This window comes from Gracilinanus agilis, chromosome 4 (assembly GCF_016433145.1).
Source record: "Gracilinanus agilis isolate LMUSP501 chromosome 4, AgileGrace, whole genome shotgun sequence".
Taxonomy (NCBI): domain Eukaryota; kingdom Metazoa; phylum Chordata; class Mammalia; order Didelphimorphia; family Didelphidae; genus Gracilinanus; species Gracilinanus agilis.
This window is the reverse complement of record NC_058133.1, coordinates 161707507-161727957: the sequence shown is the minus strand read 5'-3', so window position 1 is coordinate 161727957 and position 20451 is coordinate 161707507. Positions and strand designations below refer to the sequence as shown.

Genomic DNA, 20451 nt, shown 5'->3' with positions numbered 1-20451 from the left:
TTCGGAGGCAGGAGTCCTAGCAAGGAGTGGAACTACCCTGAATAAGCAGGGAAGAGGGGTACGGAGGGTGGGGGGGGGGGGGAGAAAATGCAACCTTCCCAGGCTTTAAAAAAATAGAAAGAAAAAAAAAAACAAAAAAAACTAAACCAAAGAGGGAGTGGTCCCTCCATTCCCACTCTGGCTTCATGGTGCTGAGCAGCCAAAGATTCCTCTGCCCCCTCCCTCAAAGAAACAAGGAAGAGGAGAGGAAAAGTAACACTGTCCCCCCCCACCCCCAACACACTAACACAACAGGCTTCCCCACCCCACCCCCCCCAAAAAAAAGAAAGAAAAGAAAAAAGAAAGAAAGAAAAAGAAAAGTGAAGATTTGGGAGAGGTCGTTTTTGCAGAGTCCCATGCACCTCTCCACTGAACCACATTCCTGGGCTCAACCTCCCCCCTATTGTGCATCTTAATGCTTTGTCTCCCTCCTTCGGTCTGTCCTTCCCCCCTTGGATGTCTTTTTCTAAAGCAAAAAGTCCAAAGTGCAATGCTGCTGAATGTGAGGGCCTCGGGTAGGTCAGGAGAGGAGCAGCCTCATGCCCCCCTGAGAAGCAGAGCAGGTTGGCAGGCTGGCCCCAGCTGCCTCCCCTTCCCTACCCCTCATCCCTCCCGAGGGAGTTCAGGGCTCTCAGGATGGCATGCACTGCACCCGGTCTGGGCCCTCCTCCTCGTCCGATGTGTCTGAGGAGCTGGGGGACTCATCTGAGTCTCCATCTGTGGCCCCGACCCCGGGCTCCCGCCAGCGCTGTTGGTGGGGTGAGGGGTTATGTTAGTGACTACCCCCAGGTAGGCCCTTCAGACCAGGAAAAGGAACACTGGGGCCCATAGGAGTCATTGAAAGATAAGGATCAAAGGATTCCAAACACCTTCCCCCTCCCCAACAACATTCCTATATGAAAGGAAGATAGGAGCTCCTCAGATTGAAAAGGTCACTGAAACCTAGCACCCTTCCTACACATAGAGACAATACTGGCATGCCTCCTTCCTGTGAGGGGGAGGTCATAGGTACCAGCTCTATTTGGTGCTGCTTCTTATTTGAGTTACATGAGGGCTTTTAAAGAAAAATGCAGTCATGTATCGTTTCTGTGGTGGGATCAGCTGGGAGGGATCTAGGGTGGTAAAGAGAAACCCGACCTAAGACTTTCCATTTTTCTCCTCAGGACAGGAGTAAGGCTTGGGAAGTAGCATTTCCTAACACTCCTAATAAGGGGAATCCAATTTAATAAGAACAATGTTCTTGGGGAACAATGGGATAGAAGAGATCTTCCCCACTCCACTCCAACTTACCCGGTGATGGCGTCTCTGCCTCAGGTGGTGCATGAGGAACCAGAGCATGTGACTGTCAAACAGATCAGTGTGATGCAGGCTGTCCTCATCCCGCTCTCGCTTGTTCTTCTTAATCACCTGGAACCCAAGGGAAAAAGGCCAAAGCAGTAAACACCTGGAGTCTTATGATGTGACCTGAAAGTCTGGAGGTGTCATCCCCCACACTGGGATTTCTCCACTGGGAGAAAAATCCCAGCTATCTATACAAAGACTATCTAGGGCTACTGGAATCAGAACTAAACAGGCAAGGGCTTTTGTTCACAAGGTTTCTTTCAAAAGATCCTCCTTCTTCCTACCAATTATGGAATGAGAGAGCCTTAAGATAGGCTAGGAAGGACAATGAAAGAAAACTTTTAAGATGCTCTATTTTGAAAAAATAACCCTATCCTTTTATTTTAGAATCAATATAATTCTAAGACAAAAGTACAGTAAGGATTAGGCAATTGGCATTAAGTGATTTGCATAGGGTCACACAGCTAGGAAGTAACTGAGGCCAGATTTGAACCTAAATGCTCCTGACTCCAAGTCTGACACTCTATCCACTGTGCTTCCTACTACCTGCCCCAGGATGCCCTGCTATAGAAAGGAATTGGTAAAGGGGACACTGGAGAATGGGAAGAAAAGTGCTAAACTTTAGTTATCAGTCACTCACATCCTTTAACCCAGTTAGCTCGGTGGAAGCCTCAGCAGTAGGGGCCCAGATCTTGACATCATGGTCTAGCCCACTTGTAGCCAACACAGGCAGGTGGGGGTGGGGTTCCAGACAGTTCACCTGGAAAGAAGGAAAGAAGGAAAGAACAAGTGCTGGTTCAGGGTATGAAGGATGGAAAACTGGGCTTCAACACCACTGCTTGTTCTCCAATGGCTCCTCTTTCTCAGGTTGACAAGACTTTATGGTATCAGGGGTCTAGACGGACAGAGGCAAAGCTACACCTACCCCTCTAGCCTAAGTCACCTGACCCCCCTGCATGTGGGTGAAACAGGACACCAAAAGATGCTCTAAGGGAGTAAGGTTGAAGATCAGAGTCATCCAGTTACTAATATGTTTCAGTGATTTGACTCCCTAACACCACCCCATGGTCAGCTGCCTGACCTCTCCCCACTGGCATTACTACCACAAAAGCATGGTCCAGATGACCTAATCCAGTCTCAGAGTTCCAATCCATCAGAGAATAGGACAACTATTTTGGCAGTTTTCACCAAATGGTCTCCCCACCCCCCACAAAAAGCAGAAATGGATGTGAGAACATTCATTTAGAACTATTTACTAGATGAAGAGGAAGATGTGAAAGAAAGGAGAAACTGGGCTAGTAGGGAAAGGATTATCCTTTTGGCATCCAAAATTGTCCTTTCCTGTGACCTATGTATATAGCCTCAAAGACCCTCCTTTCTGCTACCCTCAATAAAGCACATTGCCTTTGAATGAATCTGATACAGAGCAAATCCATGAGGTTCTTCCCACAAATCCAGTCATGGTCATTTCTGTGTGTTCAGCTATAAAGCAGGACAGACACAAAGCAAGAAAAACTGTTTCGTTCATATTTCTTTCTGGAATAAGACTCCTCTGCCCCCTGCTGTCTAAAATTAAAATACCAGACCCTAGTAACCAGTGTTACTCTTTTCCTATGATTGGGTAGGAGAAAAATGATCACACGCTCCTCTAGAAGAGCTGGTCTCTTGGAAATAACCATTTCCAAACTTGGGAGTCAGATGACAGGAAAAGAATTTGGAAGGAAGGTATGGTCCTAAAATCACTTTGTGGACATCCCCCATACAAACCCCCTCCACCCCCACCCCCACCACACCAATACTCATGCTTGTAGCTGCTGTAGCAGTCTTAGGTTCAGCCACAAATAATCCCACCACACACACTGTGGCCCACAGAAGTTTCGAGAAGCAAAGGGCCAACCAAGGAAATCACAGGCCTGTCTACCAGCTTCCTTTCAAGTCTTCACTATTTAACCTATTTTACAAAAAAACAGGCTCAAAGAATGGTCAAGCAACACAAGGCTAAGCAATGAAATGGAGAACCTTCCTACCAGTGCTAAACCCCTCTCTGGATACTGGCTCATACCTCCTTTAATTACAAAGATGTAAGGAAGGGATCAAGTCCTAGTCCCATGGAGGTGAAGGGAAAAACTGTGACACTCCATTTTCTCTGGAAATATGATCAAAGGAAGATAGAGCTAATTTAGTGTCATGCTCAAATACCCTTTTCCCCCTTTGATAAGTTTTTCCCAACCACAACACTGAATTTTCTTTAAAAGAGACAACAGCAACAGGTTGTTTGTTTCTGAAGTTTCTGAGTAAGAATCCTAAAGCTAGTGAGAACAGAATAATAGAGATCATAATACCTGACCAAATAAAAGCAAGAAATCTGAAGTGAGGAGGTTCTAACCTGAGGTCATTAGAGCACAACTATTATGGTCTGCACTTTTGTATTTCATTTGGAGTGATAAGTGTCTATAATCACTTCACCAAATGACTTGTGAAAGGGGAAAAAGTTCTGCTCTTGGTTACTGGGCTGAGGGGAAAAGTCTTGAGTTTAGAAAATGGTGTCAAAAATCCAGAATTCCTCCTTACCTTTATGGAGCTGAATGGTAGCAAAAAGGTTTAAAGACTAGAGTCAGAGCCAAGGTTAATCAGGAGACCAGGTTCTACTTCTGGCTAACCCATTAAATAGTTATAAGATTTTGGACTTCTCTGGGCTTCAGTTTCCCTTACCTGTAAAATGAGGTCTGGACTAGATAACCTCTGAAGTTCCTTTTCCAGTTACAATATTTTATTTTACAAGATACTATGAAGTTTAAACTAAGATTTCAGATTAGAGTTAAGCCCTATGTCTAATGGCATCATGGGACCCTTCTGGCAGTAAGTAAGTGGGCTCAAAAAATGAATCATTTAATTTGTAGAGGGGTTAAAGGCAAGGCTGGGAATAACTTTAATCTAGTTCTTCTGCCTCTTGCACTGAGAATCTAATCACTAAATCAGGCCTGATAAGAATAGGAAGTCTTTTCTAAGAAAGTGCCCTCCTAAATTGATGCTCCAATCATTTGTTTCTTTCCATACTAGCTGATCAGAAAGTAAAATGACCTATCTGTTGTTAAAGCTGTTATTTCCAATGACTCAGCCTTGTCATTTTGGAATGCTAACAGAGATGGGGAAAAGCACTAAGTGTCAGCTCACTTCAACTCTTTGGAAATAATTCCAAGGAGATTTTGGGGTTGAGAGAATAACAATTTTCCTGCCCTACTCCAAATAAAAGTGTCATCAAGCCCTTCTGCTGCCTTCTAATATCCTGCTGTGAGATTTGTTTTTGCTAGTAGTTTGCTTTTGCTCACTGTAGGTGATAACCAATTTTGCCTCAGACTCAAGTCTAGAAGAATAAAGAGTTCCCTACCCTCATCTCTTGCAGGAAGCTAGGGGAAGGAAAAAACTAGACAAATAAAAAAGTTCCCAGCTTCAGCATCTCTAGCTGTAATCAGGCCTCAGGGGCAGTGGGTCCTAAAAAAGTTGTCCCAGTGGTTCAAATGAAGCAAGAATAAAAATTCTAAGCAATCCTTTATCAAAGTAATCATTGTGTCATTTAAGGAATATTATATCTAGAGCCAGAAAATTCATGTAAGGATACTGACTCTGTCATGTACTAACAGAACTGACTTTTCTTCTCCGATTTATAATATGAAGCATACTAACCTATTTCACAGGGTTGTGAGAGAAAAGCACTTTATAAAACAGTAAAGCTTTGTTAAGTATGTGCTACTACCATAATACTTTAATGAAATCGTGTTTTAATTACTATACTCTTTCCAATGAAGCAAGTGAAAATCCATCTACCCTTTGTCATCTTGTGTAATTTGTCCATCCAATGGCCTTGGAGGGATGGAAGTATCTTCTTCTAGGTCTTCTTACAATGTGGGCACGAAAGTAGAAAAAGGACTATATTCATTGGTTATATATATTCATTCTTATATGACTGGTATGCCTCCTTTTTCATTCATATAGTTTTTCAATTATAATATTTATCCTTTTTTTTTAAAAGCACAATTCAGTCTTTAGAAAAATGCAACCTTTACACTCACCACTGCCCTAATCTAATATTTTGATTCCTTCAAAACTGTGGTATTGCATGATTCATTATCATAAAGCATCACTAGAAGATGACTAACATTTAAAACAAGTTTTTGTATTAGGGAGAAGCTTAGGGTCACTAAAGAGCTGTACAACATCCCAAATGCAAGCTGATCAATCTTTTCTATTTCATTATTGGCACAGTTCACTCTCCATCTGCAGCATTTATCCAAAATACATGTACTGGTGATGACCAGACCAGCTCCATAGGTTATTTCTCTAACCATATAACAATCTTGGTTTTTCCTATGTGAACAGTTAGGCTGAACTCTTCAAAGTGACCATAGATCTTATTTAGGAAACTCTGCAATGGTCCAGGTCAATTGTTATCCACAAACAAAAGCATCTTGAGGGAATGCTTGTTAATTTGTACTGAGTTGGCCTTTTTGCTTAATAGTGGCAAACATCTGTGGGAAGCACATCTCCCATTTTATACCTCAAATGACAGATAAGAATCAGATCACTGAAAGAAATAATCTAAGTTGTTGCACATATCAAGGAATATTTTGTTATCTTACCAAATGTATGAAATAAACCCTATATGATAGCTTTCAAAGATATATTTTGTTCTATCAAATCAAATGCCTTTTTATATTAAACCAACAAACAATAAGCACTATAGGAACCTATATTCACTGTAACTGTCAATCAACAGTGTGACTAAAGCTACAGTCTAATGTAGAATATTTTTTGAGAATGACTTTCTGAACCCATCACATATCTTTATCAAAGATGTGCTCAGTATATGCTTAAGTTGTTCTTAAATATTTGAGAGATGGAGTAGTCATCATATGGTCAGACCATAATTGATAACTTCTTGGTTTGGGGGAATAACAACATTCTTCATTTTTCTCTAATTGTTCAAAATCTTCCCTTACATTAAGGTATCTTGAGAATCAATCCCTTAGCACTTTCCAAACTGTACAGAATCTCCTTCATACTGTTGGTCTAGTTTAGTGACAATTCCTATTTTGCTTTCTTTCATGTCATTTCTATTTCCTCATGATGTATGCCCATAGGAGACTTGTGATGTGGAGTCCAAATTTGGTGGTCCCATTGTCACCACTGAAGGGAAAAAACTATTGTAGAAACCCTAACAAATCTTTTTCACTAATAATGTCTGCTTTCCTTCAAATCTTATTTCTAAATACGATTGTAATGATCTAGTTTACCTGGATCTCACAAGCTTACTTCTTACTTATTTTTCCCTCCACCATTCCTTGTTCTTTCATGAGTTGAAACAGCTTATATAATCCTCCACCATCCTCTAGAGTAAGATTTTATGAATGGATTTATATTCTAATCTCATGTTGTACTTGAATGCTATGCTTCTCTGACTGGCAAAGAGACAAAGATGTTTGTTGGCTAAGGTGATTCCTAGACTTTCAGCCTTCTTCTTGTGGTGACTGTTGTATAGGTTAAGCTTCCAAAGAAAATAGTGATCATCTTGTATTAATGTCTATTCCTTTTATTCATTTCCCATTTTTTGATCTCAGTAGCTTTTTAAAACAAATCAGATTGGATCTCTTTCAAATTACATACCAATTCAAATCATATTTGTTTTTCTTCTAATTTGGTAATCTTTGTTCTAACAATTAAGTAGTTTGATTACCCAGACAACAGATTTAGAAACAATTTTTGTAATAGGAACCAGTCATTCATTCTGTAGCTGCTGAAAGTTAATTTCAATTTTGTTCAGTGCTCACTAACATCCAGTGATTCTTGTTTCTTTTCTTGAAAAAAGCATTTCTGTTATACTTGTATAAAGTTATCAGAGTAACCTAAAAGCTTTTGGTTTCTTTTGGTTTTTTTGATACTGAGCTATAATTTCCAATACATTTTTTGGTCACATATACCCTCCCCCACCCAGACTCTCCTTTTCATGACAGGTGTCAAATATATTAAAATATGTTGGTCTTATAAGTTTTCGTAGAATTTCATTAACTCCTAATCCTCTGCAACAGACATCTGCATAAGTCATCTTCTTTTTGTTTATGTTCATCACAAGTATTGAAAAAAAACCATGGGATAAATGAAAAAATATCCCATGAAATATTTCTTGTTGTCTTTGACAAAACCAAGTCCATCGACTCCATTATCTGTATCTTCAAGGAACACCTTCTGAGCCATCTTTCCATTTAAGCAGTTACTTCTATATATCTTTTGGTTTCATTTATATTGAGAATGTCAATACTGAGAAGTTCCAGTATGTTAACAGGTAATTTTTCATAGATGGTCTAAGAACTGTGATTCTTAACATGTTTGTCCCCCTTTCCAACAGCTTTTACCATCAATAAAGAATCTGAAAGGTATTTCACAGGACTAAGGAACATTTCTTTTTTCTTTTTCCCTTAAAGTTTCCTGGGTTTTCATGGCCAAAGAAGATACCATCTAGTAGCCAGCCTCCAGGTACTATGCTGTTCTGCACTTAACTAGGCTAGTCCATAAAAAAGGCTGTTAGTAGCCCTACGTAGAAGCCTTTCTAGAATCTGCCAAAGCTTGTGTTCTATGGACACTACCTTCACTACCCAGGATCGCCCTCAGAGGAGGCAGCAACATCATAAGACTTGTAGAGCCATTATTATAAACAAAAACACATCAAACAACACAAAATAGGGTCCTGACCATTAAGTATTATTTCAAATGAGCCCAGAGATGTTTGGGGTCTATGGCTACAGGATTCAAATAGGATAAAAGCCAGTTTTCCCCAGCCATCCAAGTTTCAAGATACTGAGACAGCTATAACTCCTTAAAGCTAGAGAAGTATCTCTTTAGCTCCTAGTACTGGGTAGTCAGGGGTGAGCTCATCTTTCCAATACTACAAATTCCTTTTGATGTCCATAAGTCAGATAACATAACCTAGAACCAAAAGTAGACTTAAGAGTTCATTTAGTCCAAACCTCTCATTTTATTGATGGGAAATTCAGGCTCTGAGAATTGTGAGTAAGACTGGGATTCAAATTTAGGTCCTCTAACTATACAGTAGTATCCTTTGCTTTTCCTTCTGAGGTCACACACACAAAAAAGAAGGCATGAGGAGACAGGGAAAGAAGGGAAAAGAATATAATCCATTCGAGAATTGTCCTTCCACTAGTATTTCTGGAATCACATTTTTTTCTTCCCAAACTCTACATAAATTTTATTGTATCCAAATGTATTTATGTAAAGCAAGAGAGACATAGCAGAGTACAGATCCAATAACAATATATTGGAGGACTAGGATGTATGACAATAACTAATAATTAGATTAGAGAATTAGACTGCAGTGAGAAGACTGCACAACACACCCCTCCAAATCACATTTTTCTTGGGAAAAGCTAGTGCTAAAAAGAGTTGCTGCACATAGGTAAGAGGATGTTTGTTATATATGGTTTCTATTTTCTTCTGAAGGACCCAACCTTAATGAGAGCAGAGATATAAGAGAAAAATTGTAGGAGGAAAGAAGAAAAAGAAAAAAAAACCTATGTAAACAGTGCAAGGTTAGCACATGTTCCTCAAATATTTCAGCACTTAGGCTACTTACTGTCTTCTAATTTAACTGAATAGACCCCTGGGAGACAACCCTGCCACAAAGAGGATGTTATGTTACTGCCTATACCCACCTTAGTGGTTGGGGGGCTGGGGAGCCAGCCAGACCCACCACACCACACTCACCACGCCTCCCTTGTCCCCTTCCATGAACTGGATGATCTGGCAGGACGATTTCTCCCAAAGGAAGATGTGCCCACAGTCGCTGCCGCTCACCACAAATTCGCTCTTAGGGCCATAGAAATTGACGCCTTTCACTGAAATGGGAAGTGAGGGGAAAGATTCCCATATGAGGGTTGGCACCAGGCCTGTATCCATCTGCCTTGCTCAGAGCAAAATGACCAGATATTCCAGCTCATGTTCCCCATTCAGCACCAGCACTAGTTCTAACTCAGCTATGAGCCAATGGATCCTTTTCATTTATAAAGAACTCGAGCGAGCACATGCATTTAGCAAATGACCACAAGAGAGGGAACCACCACAGACCCCAGAGCTTATTTATATTCCTCCAAATAACTACTCTTAAGGCAGGTACTCAGTAATTCATAATCAAAAAATGTTACAATTGGGGAAAATTACACAAGCTATCCAAATCCCTCATCTTAACAATGAGGAAATTGTCTCAGAAAGGAAGTGTGACTTGCCCAAGGTCACACAGCTTCTAAGTCACTGAGTTGGGATATGAATTCTGGTTTCCTGATTCCTAATATGTTATGTACTCCACTACACTACAATTCCTCAGTACCAACTTTAATCTGTCCAGTTTGATAATTCATTCTATTGGCCTATCTGGCTATCCCAGTTTTACTGACAACTACCCAGGTATTACTATCCTATACCCTAGGAACTCACCTAGTTTAAAAAAAAAAATACTCATCACAAAAAATGATTTATCAATGTCTCCAGAGTCATCAACTTTCCCAGCCTGATGAACATTTGTTTCACAAGCACCAGGAGCATATTCTCAACTGATACTGAAAATCAGAAAAAAGAACTATATTCTCTGTATTTAACAATACAGTTCAGGAATTTGAATAACCAAGTTGCATAGCTGCCAATACTTCAGGCTGGTATCCCTGGTGTCCAGTAGGTTGAAATCTATTACGTCCTGCCAGTGCCAAGAAAAATTACCCAGGTGAATGACATAAGACCATCACACCCAATCTCATAATATCCAGGACAGATATAACTTCTAGGTTAGGTGTGATAGCAACCAATAGGATAGATGTCAATTTTCAGTGGTACTCGGGGTACTGCTAACACCCAGGACAAAAAGAGTGCTGGACTTAGGAGTCAGGAACACCTGGATTCAAATCCTATACCTGGCATTTTATTAGCTGTATAGCCATGGGCAACTTACTTTTCTAAACATCCATTTTTTTTAATCATAAAATAAGGATATGATCTATAGTATCTCACAGATGATTGTTCAGAGATTCAAGAGAGATCATTTATGTAAAGTATTACATATATGCCAACTATGATCATAACCCTATCCCTACCCACCAGTCACCTGCTCTCCCCTTTCATGTGAATCAATAGGGATTCAACATTGCCCCCTTTCCCTCTAACTTATAAGCTACTGACTAATACATACGTGCTGATCTCCTATAACACCCATATGCCGAAATGAAAGGAACCAGAACCTTGGCACAAAAATTTGGACAAATTTCAAGTTCTATTCTATGACTCTCTGTATCAAAGGTTAAAAGAAAGATTCTCCCAGGTACTTCCACAAATTGTATAAGACTCTCCCCTAGCAATCTGAGCTCATTCAGCCTCATTTATCCTGAGTACAGTGACCCAGAGAAATCTCCATTTCACGTTCCTCAATTACCCACACTGACAGGAAGAAAATTCTGGTGGCTGTCTACTCCAGACCCTATAAATGTCCAACACCCCATAGAAAGAGAAGCATGGGATATAAGTCAGACTCTTTACCTGTAGCATTATTTCGATGCCCCTTATATCTCTTGATGTACTGGGCACCATCACTGTGAGAAGAGTTGAAGAGATAAATGTCCTCATCATTGTAACTGGCAAGGAGCTCTGTAGGAAACAAGGATATAGTGGTGAAGGCATAGGAAGAAATTAAAATTATGAACAGAAGAAATCAGAATTAATTTCTCATCATATATATACATTGAAGATGGTGACCTAAACATGTATTTAGGACATACTATTCAGAGAAGGCAAAGGACTAAGAAGAATAATAGCTACTAACTCGGGAATAAGTTATGTACAATAAGAACCTACTGGGTAAAGGGAGTTGAGCCTTGGGCTAGGCTGGGGACAATCATGACCTACATGCTCTGGAAGATTCCCTTACATCTCAGAGCAAGGGGATGTTGTTCTCCTTGTATCTTCCCTATATATATTCATTGTTAGATTTCCCAACTGCCTCACCCAGACTTGTGATAAAGTGATATGCTCTGAAAAGAATATCTTCTCATGCTCAACTGTTCCCTAGACTGGTTGTGCTAGCCTAGGAGTTGGGCACTGCCCACATACCTGTGCCATCATGGCTGTACACAAGACAGGTAATGTTTGCTTTGGATTCACTGTTTACCTGCAACAAAGAACAGATAGAGACATCCAACCATATATCAAACTTAATCCATCTTTCCAGGAAAATAGGTTTCCCCTACAATTTTAACCCCTCCATAAACTACTGAAATTGGTCCACTATCTCTTACTGAGAGAAGTCCTGGAACTAAAAATAAAGGATCTGCTGAATAAGAGGAATGATGAAATCTAATCCAAGACTCCAGGAAACTACTCAGGGCCAAACTTGAGAGAGATACAGATTCTCAGAATTGAAAAGGACCTCTAGTCCAATCTGTCCTTTAATAAAAATCTTCTCTACATTATGTCCAACAAGTAGTCATTCAATCTTTGCTTGAAGATCTCCAGTGAAGGGAATCCAATATCCTCTAAGGCAGTCCCTTCCCCATTTGGACAAAGTAAGTCAGATAAGCCTAAAGCCAACCATCATATCATGTACTTTACCAGATGATGAGGACAAAATTTCTTCAACACACCATTATTCTCATTCTCATCAATTTTACGCTGGTCATAAATCCTATGGAAGGAAAAAGCAAAAAATCAATCTGTATACATAACTGCCACAGCACAGTATATTTCCTGGAAGTGAGGAAGTTAATGGAAAACTAGAAGAGCAGCAGGCATAGAGAAGCAAAAAGAAGGGTTCTTATCAAAAATTAAATCAGAAAAGAAGCCACTAAGATGTGCACAGCTTTTAATCCAGTGATACCATTACCTGGGTGGCAAACCAAAGTCCAAGACAAAGGGGAAAAGTACAAAAAAGACAGAAAATATTTATAGTTGCTCCTTTTATAATAGCAAAAAACTAGTGGGATGGGGGAGGAGCTGAACAAATTACATAATGTGAATGTAATGGACTATTACCCTACCCCAAGAAATGATAAATACAAATAATTCAGAGAAACTCTGGGAAACGTATAAGAACTGATGCAGTGAAGTAAGCAGAACTGGATAACAATTTACATGATAACTACAACTATGTGACAAAACATACAACATTGAGAGATGTCAGTCCTTTGATCAAAACAGTGACTAATCATTACTTCACGAGACTAATGGTAAAGTATTATTGCTTTTTGATAGAAAAATGGTAGACTAAAAAAGGCATATATTTTCAGACCTCATCAATGTGTCATTTTGTTGGAATAAACTTATTTCTTATAAAGGAGGGATTGCTAGGAAATGAGAAGGAGCCAATGTGAAGCAATAGTGACATTAAAGAAAAGAGCAGCAATAAAACTTTCTTTTTCCAAGCAGAGGCAGAATATTCCCTTACATTTGTACTAAGTTTACATAGTCCTTTCATATAGCCTCCCCTTTCTTTTATCTAAAACCTAGTTATCCTTAAAGGCCCAGCTCACGTCCTACCTTCTCCAAGAGGTCATTCTCAACTATGTCCATATGTAGTTGTCTCACCTTTCCCTGAACTCCTAGAATACTTATAAACTACACTTCTCATTTGATGTATATTACTTGGCATCGTCATTCTCTCTGTAATAAGAATAAAAGTCATGTTTTTTAATCCTACTATGATCCTTAACACTGTGATACACTGCACACAATAGGTGCTCAATAATATTCATGCCATATTTTCAAAGCTGCAGGTAAAATGGTATTTATTAAACAGATCTCTGCAGTTGCCACCCAAACACATCCTTATTCACCCTCTACCTTTCAAACATTTCTATACTAGCTGAAAGAATATAATAACAAAGACTCATTAACTGCTACCTCCTCCACTTGCCCAATATTTTTTTTTCCCTTTTACTTGTCACAGCCTCCACAAAGTCCAATTCTAATGCTTCATTTTAACCTAGTTGTAACCCTGGGTCAATGAAAGTTATACCAAGGGAGTGCAAGCTCTAGTAAGTTCTACCATGCTGGGAAGGCTTTTGAAAGGCACTGACAGAAATCTGCTTTCCTAGATTCAGCCTAAGTATACTGAAGCTTATTATTAGCAGGTTGACCTGTAAGTAATGAATTCTTCAGCCATGGAAATTCATGAAACAAAGAAAAATGCGAAATAACTCTCAGTCTTTTGTGGTCCTCTCTAGCTTCACCAGAGATGACAGCAAAGTAGCATAAAATATGAATTGCTAGTTGTTAAATTACAAATATTAGTTTAGCTACTGGTACTCTAAAATATAAGATCTTTTTCTAGTGATCAAGTGGATATTCTACTGGCAGAAATGATTCACATTAGTCTTGACTTTTTTGGACTATAAATGAAACCAGAAAGCAAAAGGAAGTTGCAGAAGCTATTATGGAGAAAGGAAAGTTCAAGGTACAAACCCAGAAAAAAAGAATGACTCCAAAATATTTATAAGCAAAGCTTCAAAATAAAACAACAGTCAGGCATAAATTTAACTAGAATTTCTGGGAGATGAAACAGAATACTATATATTGGCTCCAAGACAGAAGGTAAGGGTTTAAAAAAAAAGGAATTCCAAAATGGAAACTTCCAGCAATAGTCAAATCCAGAGCTTCCAGGTCAAAGAAAAAAAGAATATTACAAGCAGCCAGAAAGAAGACTTTCTGTACTGAGGAGTCACAGTCAGGATCACACAATAGGTAGCAAATACAAACATTATTACAAATTAAGACCTTGGAATAATACGATATTCTAGAAGACAAAGGATATAAGTTTGAAACCAAGAATAACTTATCCAGCAAAACTGAGTATTATCCTACAGGGGAGAAAAATAGATATTTAATAAAATAGAAGAGTGTCAAGCATTGCTAATGAAAAAAGCCAAACTATTTAGGAAATCTTAAGTGTAAATCTTAAAGTAAACATCACAAGGGACTAAAACAAAGATAAATGCTTATATTTTAATATGGGGAAATGACAAGTGTCCCTTCTAATTCCTATCATCAGGGTAATTGAAGGAGTCTAATTAGAAGGTCTTCAAGGGGTTCTTTTATGTCTTGATAATCATGGGAGGAAGGAAAGGAGGAATTTATTAAGTGTCCACTATGTACTAAGCACTTTAAAAACATTTTCACATTTCATCCTCACAACAACCCTGGGAGGTAAATGCTGTTATTTCCCCCATTTTCCAAGTGAGGAAATGAGTAAAACAAGAGTTAAGTTACTTGCCCAGATTCATATAGCTAAGGAAGAATCTGAGGCTGGATATGAGTTCACTGTGCCTCTGTAAAGGTATGGAAAAGGTAAGTAGGGTTGGGAGAGGAAGATTAGGGAAATAAATGGGGTGCTCAAGAAGTCTATATAATCAAGAAAGACGAGGCAGAGTAAAGTAACAGATTCTTGAACCTCACTCTCATCTAAACTGGTCAAAGGAGAGAATACAACTGGGTAGAGATATGGGTTTCACTCAACAGGGAAAAAGGGGAGGGAATTAAGAGAGAGAATAATCCTAAGCAAAGCAAATTTTACTAAGAATGTACAAAAACACTTATAGCTCTTTTTGTGCTAGCAAAGAACTAGAAATTGAGAAGCTGTCCATTATTTGGGGAATAGCTGAACAAATTATATAAATGTGATAGGATATTATTGTGCAATAAGAAATGATGAAGGGAATATTGTGAAAAAATTACAGAAAGACATTTAAACCAGCACAGAGTAAAATGAGTAGAGCCAAGAGAACAATTTATATGATAATAATATAAATTAACTTTGAAAACTTCTGATCATTGTAATGAATGACCATGATTCTGGAGGTCTCATGCAACTTACTTTCTAACAGGGAGGTATAGAACTCAGAATACAAACTGAGCCTTTTTTTTTTTTTTGGATAAAGATTTTTGTAATGGGGTTTGTTTTTCTTCTCAATTGGGGTGTGTTGAGGAGAAAAGCAGATTTCTGCTGACTGAAAAAATTTTATTTTTAAAAATTACAATGCTACCTTGCCTTTTAGATATCTTATTTATTTTGAATAAAGCATATTGGGGAAGGGGTGAGTTGAAGCTCAATGGAAAGATGGTATATAGTTGGAGAGGCAAATAAAAAATACAGTTTTGTCACATGCTCAAAGACAAGGAAAAACAATGAGGAGGGAGGAGAAGGAGAGTTAGCATTTATATAATGCTTTGAGTTTTGGAGAGAAAAAAACACCATGAAAACAGTTGTGACTTATCTACTAGTATCTGTCAAAGGAAATGAGAAGGCAGAGAAATCCAAAAAAGAACTTGATGAGACACTTCGAACTAAAGCAAATCTATATGACTTTAACTCAAAGATGCAAATAATAAAAAACCTCATAGAGTTTAGCTTACTGTTTATTAAAAAGCATTTTATTCCAAAGATCAAAATACTGCTACTAAGCTCTCATCCAACAAGATTATTCCCAAGCATATGTCAAAAATCATACAAAATTTCTTGATAGATTCTAAGAATTCTGTTTGATAGTACTAATTATTCATAATAAGCAAATAAATGTTTATTTAATAAAGTGTTTTTTCTAATTTTTCTCTTCCACTTTTTCTTGTAAAAATATCTTTGTTCTAAGGGAAGGAGGGGAGAAATAAGGGGAGAAGGGAATATAGGCAACATAAAGACCAAAGGTGTTTACCACTAACATGGAAGATACATAGCCCAGAGTTCAAACCAGTTAAGTTTATTCTTTTTATAGATGGGAAATTTCCTCAGATTTATCTCACTGTGGATGACACTATGTCAACTGAATCAAGTTCTAGAATATTGTATGGCTTCCCAAATGAGGTTCAAAATCTTAAGAGTATGGCCTATTTGTTCACACTTGAAAAAACAAGGAGGAAGAATACCTGTCTAAATTATGAAATGGATGTGATTTGACATTCTATGGTCAATGAATGCATAAAACTAGTCCATCAGTAGATATATCTTGGATAGAGAGGTCTCATGCACAATGAAGTGAACTCAAAACTTAAAAAAAGAGGCAAAAAAGGCTGAAAAATTGCAGTAATTTGAATGACCCTTTGAAAAAAAGATTCATCTATTTTTTTTTAAACAACTGATGCTACATGGCTGCAAGTCATTGAATATAAATCTCCAAAGATTCAAATTTTTGTAGTCTGACCAAAGTATAAAGAAGGTAGACAGGCCCAATGAAAAAATGTAAAGGATAAGTAGCATTCAAGATCTCTTCAGAAAGATGTACAGCCAGAAAAGGAAAAAGGGAAAGAACAAGGGATGAATAAATGACAGCTCTTATGCAGTCTGGTATTCACTCAATGTCAAGCAATTTAGAACAGTGCTCCCCTTTTACTATAGGGATCTACCATGCAAAATTTATAGGAAGAATTAGGCAAAAAATTGTATTATAGATGGACTGAGATTTTTTATGGCTAGAAAAATTACCCACATTGATAAGATAACAGATTCATCAAAGTATCCAAGTAAGTATTGGCTATAGCTCTCCATGGTTGACAAAAGCACACACTCCTTCTTCCACAACCTTCTCCCAAGTTCCAAATAAGATCTCAGGTTTGTGTAAATGGAATTAGCTCATCCTCATTCATCGTTTAGACTCTAGCCATCAAAAATAATGTCACCCCACCCAACTTAGAATTAAGTGGGGAGGGGAAGGTCTGTTATCCACACATGATAATAAGTAACAAATCAAAAACAAGGGATTGCCCTTTGGGCAGTCCAAAACAGTGTCAAGGCTGCAATTTGTCCACTTGAAATTGGAAGTGGATGCAAGAAGTGACAAAAGGTGCTATCTTTTAAATATAATGGTAACTTCCTGTGGAGGCAGCGTTGGCACTTTGAACTTGGTGTAGAAGGATCTCTGGCGAGACCTCAGACTGCTTCCCTTTAAATTGTCATGTGGGTAAGTTAGGCTGACTTCCTTTCTCCTCCCTTGGCATTTCTGGAGGCTCTACCCTCAAGAAGGCCTCTCTTGCCTCTCTTATTGGAGGAGGCCTTGTGGCTAGAAGCATTGTTTAATTAACCTCTGTGCCCCTCTGCTGGGCTTCTAAATTCTTACCTGGTCCGGACCTCTAGTCCAGGCCAGTCTCTCTCTCTCAATTTCCCTACCTTCAACCTTCCTAATTATAAATAAACTTTCATAAAAGTCATTCTGACTTGGGTCTATTTTAATTTGAAATCATGTTAATCTGATTTCAGGCAACCATACCTTAAATATCTAGTTATAACTCTTAAAGGTTTCAGGAACTAGGCGCCTATGTAAGTTATCAACTGTTTCCACTATTGTTCCTGAAAGAAGCCCTTGATACCACAAAAGAAAGCCAATGGATTTTTTAACATGAAATATTTACTCACTAAAATTTTCTTTTTTTGTGTCTGAAATTAGGTTTCCAGCCCCTTTTACAGAACAATTATGAGAAGGAAAATTAGACAACAGTGAAGTTTAGAGCAGTCAGCAACAAAATACCAGAGGAAAGCTGATACAATGGAGGACTAACTCCTTCCAGGAGGTTTAGAGTGCCTCCTAACACCTCTAAATCTTCCTGTTTAACAAACAACCCATTATTTGCTGAGTACTGTAAACAATAAAGGAATGGCAGGTGTTGAGACTGATAGGAAACAACAAACCTAAATGTGTTAAACCACAGGGTCAGTTTGTAGCTTCATTATATCCCAAAGGGAAATGTCAGCTTTAGAACAAGGGAATTCCAAATTCTATTTCCAATGTAACTGACTAACTTTGCTACTCATTCCAAAGAGCTCTTCTCAGCAGGCAAAATCTTCATAGATGAAGGTTATCAAAGAGAAGCTAGAACTCTGTGCAAGATATTATAATTCTGGATTTCCAGGAAGGTCATTAAATATCAGACCAATGTCCTGGTTGACGAAAGTAGCCTCAGAAATGAGAATTCGTAAGTCTTGACATCCTGTTCAGAGAAAATCTCTAATTCTATTGTGTGCTGAGGGCAGATAAACTAAGAGAGCAGGAAGAAAAAGACTAGGAATAAGAAAGATTTTTTTGGGGGGGAGGGGGAGAAAGGTGAAAAACTATGAAGAGAACACCTAGGCTCTCTGAGAGGTAAGAGTTGATAAGTTAAGGTAAGGACTCTGGAGCAAGGGTAACTCATTCATATAACTGATTTTGTATAGACCTAAAAATGAGATTTCCCGTTGGTTATGAGAGGAGGATGGGAAGAGGGGAGGGAAAAAACACGAATCATGTAACCATGGAAAAATATCCTTAATTAATTGATTTTCAAATAAAAAATAATAAAAATGAGATTGCCTTATTTTAATAATGTACTTAGTAGTTTTGTGTACTTTGATCCTCATAAAAGCCTTGTGAAAAAGGTCCCCTAGACTAGTAATGGGCAAACTTTTTAAAGAGGGGGCCAAAGGAAAGGAAATGTTCATCTGTCAGTCTGTTTCTAAGGTAACTCTTTCGAAGTTTCATTGTATTGTATCCTACTCATTGTATTCGTCAGATTAGGAATAATGTCCCATGGTGGCTTAGAACATTTCAGGGAGCCACATCTGGCCTGCGGGCCGTAGTTTGCCCATCACCACCCTAGACTAATCCCACATCGTATATGATACAGTGAAAAGAGCACTGGCTTTGAAAGCATAGGACTGGTTAGGTTCAAACTCTGTCTCTTTTGCTACCTGTAAGAGGCAAGACACATATAACATCTTTAGGCATCAATCTCATCTGTAAAATAAGAAAGTAATAATACCAGAAGGTTTCATGGTCCTTTGCTCTAAATGCATGATCTTCAATAATACATGTAAAACTCAGGGAGGAGGGGAGGGAAAGAACATAAATCATGTGTTGTGAGGAAAATTACTTAGTTATTATTTAGGAGACCTAAGCATTCAGGGCCCAACACATGTAACCATGGAAAAATACTCTAAATTAATTAATTAAATGAAATTTGACAAAGCACAAAAAAAGGTATGATCTTATGAAACTGAAGCTCAAAAAGTAATTTGATCACAAAGCTAAGTGGCATTGCCATAATCAGAATACAGATCTCCACATTCCTAGTGCAAAACACTATTACATCCCAATGATTTTCATTAATAAAATTCATTTCAAAATATGATTACAGTCACACTATCCTTTGTCTAGACAGATGTTACTCCAGACAACAAGATGATAATACAGAATGAGACACCTTTTTGGCAAAAGCCAGCACAGGAATTTGTTTTGCTTAATTTAAGCACATTTGCTAGAAGGATTTTGTTTTTCTTTCTTTCCAGTGGATGAGGGAAAGGTAGCAAGGAGAAAACAATAATGCTTGATCACTGGAAAACAAAGTTTAAAAAAGAGAGATAATGTTATTAAACCTATCATCAGAACTGAGCTATGAGGTTGATAGTAGTGGGGCTAGATTTGTTTCTGATCTTCTTTAATGTGTGTGTGTGTGTGTGTGTGTACATACATACATACATACATAAATATTAACACTTAAGGGTGTGATTTTAGACTGTGGATCAAGTGGGTCTTGAAGAAACCAAAACCATTACCCTGGCCTCATCTGCATGTGGCCTCTAATCACAGTAATAAAAATGTGACCAGTGGTGATATAGGAAGAAAAAAGTATTTCTTTCATTCTATAGAAATCAGGAACCCTGAACTCACTGATTGCCATCAAGTCAGCTTGTATTTAATCTAGAATTAAAATTTTAAAGTTCACAATTCATAATCTCTATTCACTTACATAAAGCAGTTGAAAGAATATACTGATTCAGCCTTTGCCTAGAAGCCTGAGCATTGACTCACTTGTACAACCTTGGTCAAGTCACTGAATCTCTCTAAGTAAGGTTTGATTATTCCCATATTATAGATTAAGCCATTATCTATGACCATTCCCTTTGCACAGAAACAGTCAGAAAAAGAAGAAAACACTTCTGAAAATATGTTATACTCTTTGAAGGACAGAACATTTTGGGAATTAAAAGTAACACTGAGTAATTCCCAAGCT

At 38.2% G+C, this 20451-nt stretch overlaps 1 protein-coding gene across 1 annotated transcript in view; it reads right to left on the bottom strand.

Moving 5' to 3' along the window:
- Positions 1–343: 343 nt before the first annotated feature.
- The window catches only part of DCAF8 (DDB1 and CUL4 associated factor 8), a 37343-nt gene continuing 17235 nt past the window's right edge, over positions 344–20451 (bottom strand). The window contains exons 7-13 of the mRNA XM_044675949.1: positions 12037–12109; positions 11539–11596; positions 10969–11076; positions 9154–9284; positions 2021–2140; positions 1330–1446; positions 344–787 (exon numbers count right to left, since the gene is read on the bottom strand). Coding sequence (XP_044531884.1) covers positions 671–787; positions 1330–1446; positions 2021–2140; positions 9154–9284; positions 10969–11076; positions 11539–11596; positions 12037–12109 — 724 coding nt within the window. The 3' untranslated portion in view covers positions 344–670. The remainder of the gene's footprint in view (positions 788–1329; positions 1447–2020; positions 2141–9153; positions 9285–10968; positions 11077–11538; positions 11597–12036; positions 12110–20451) is intronic.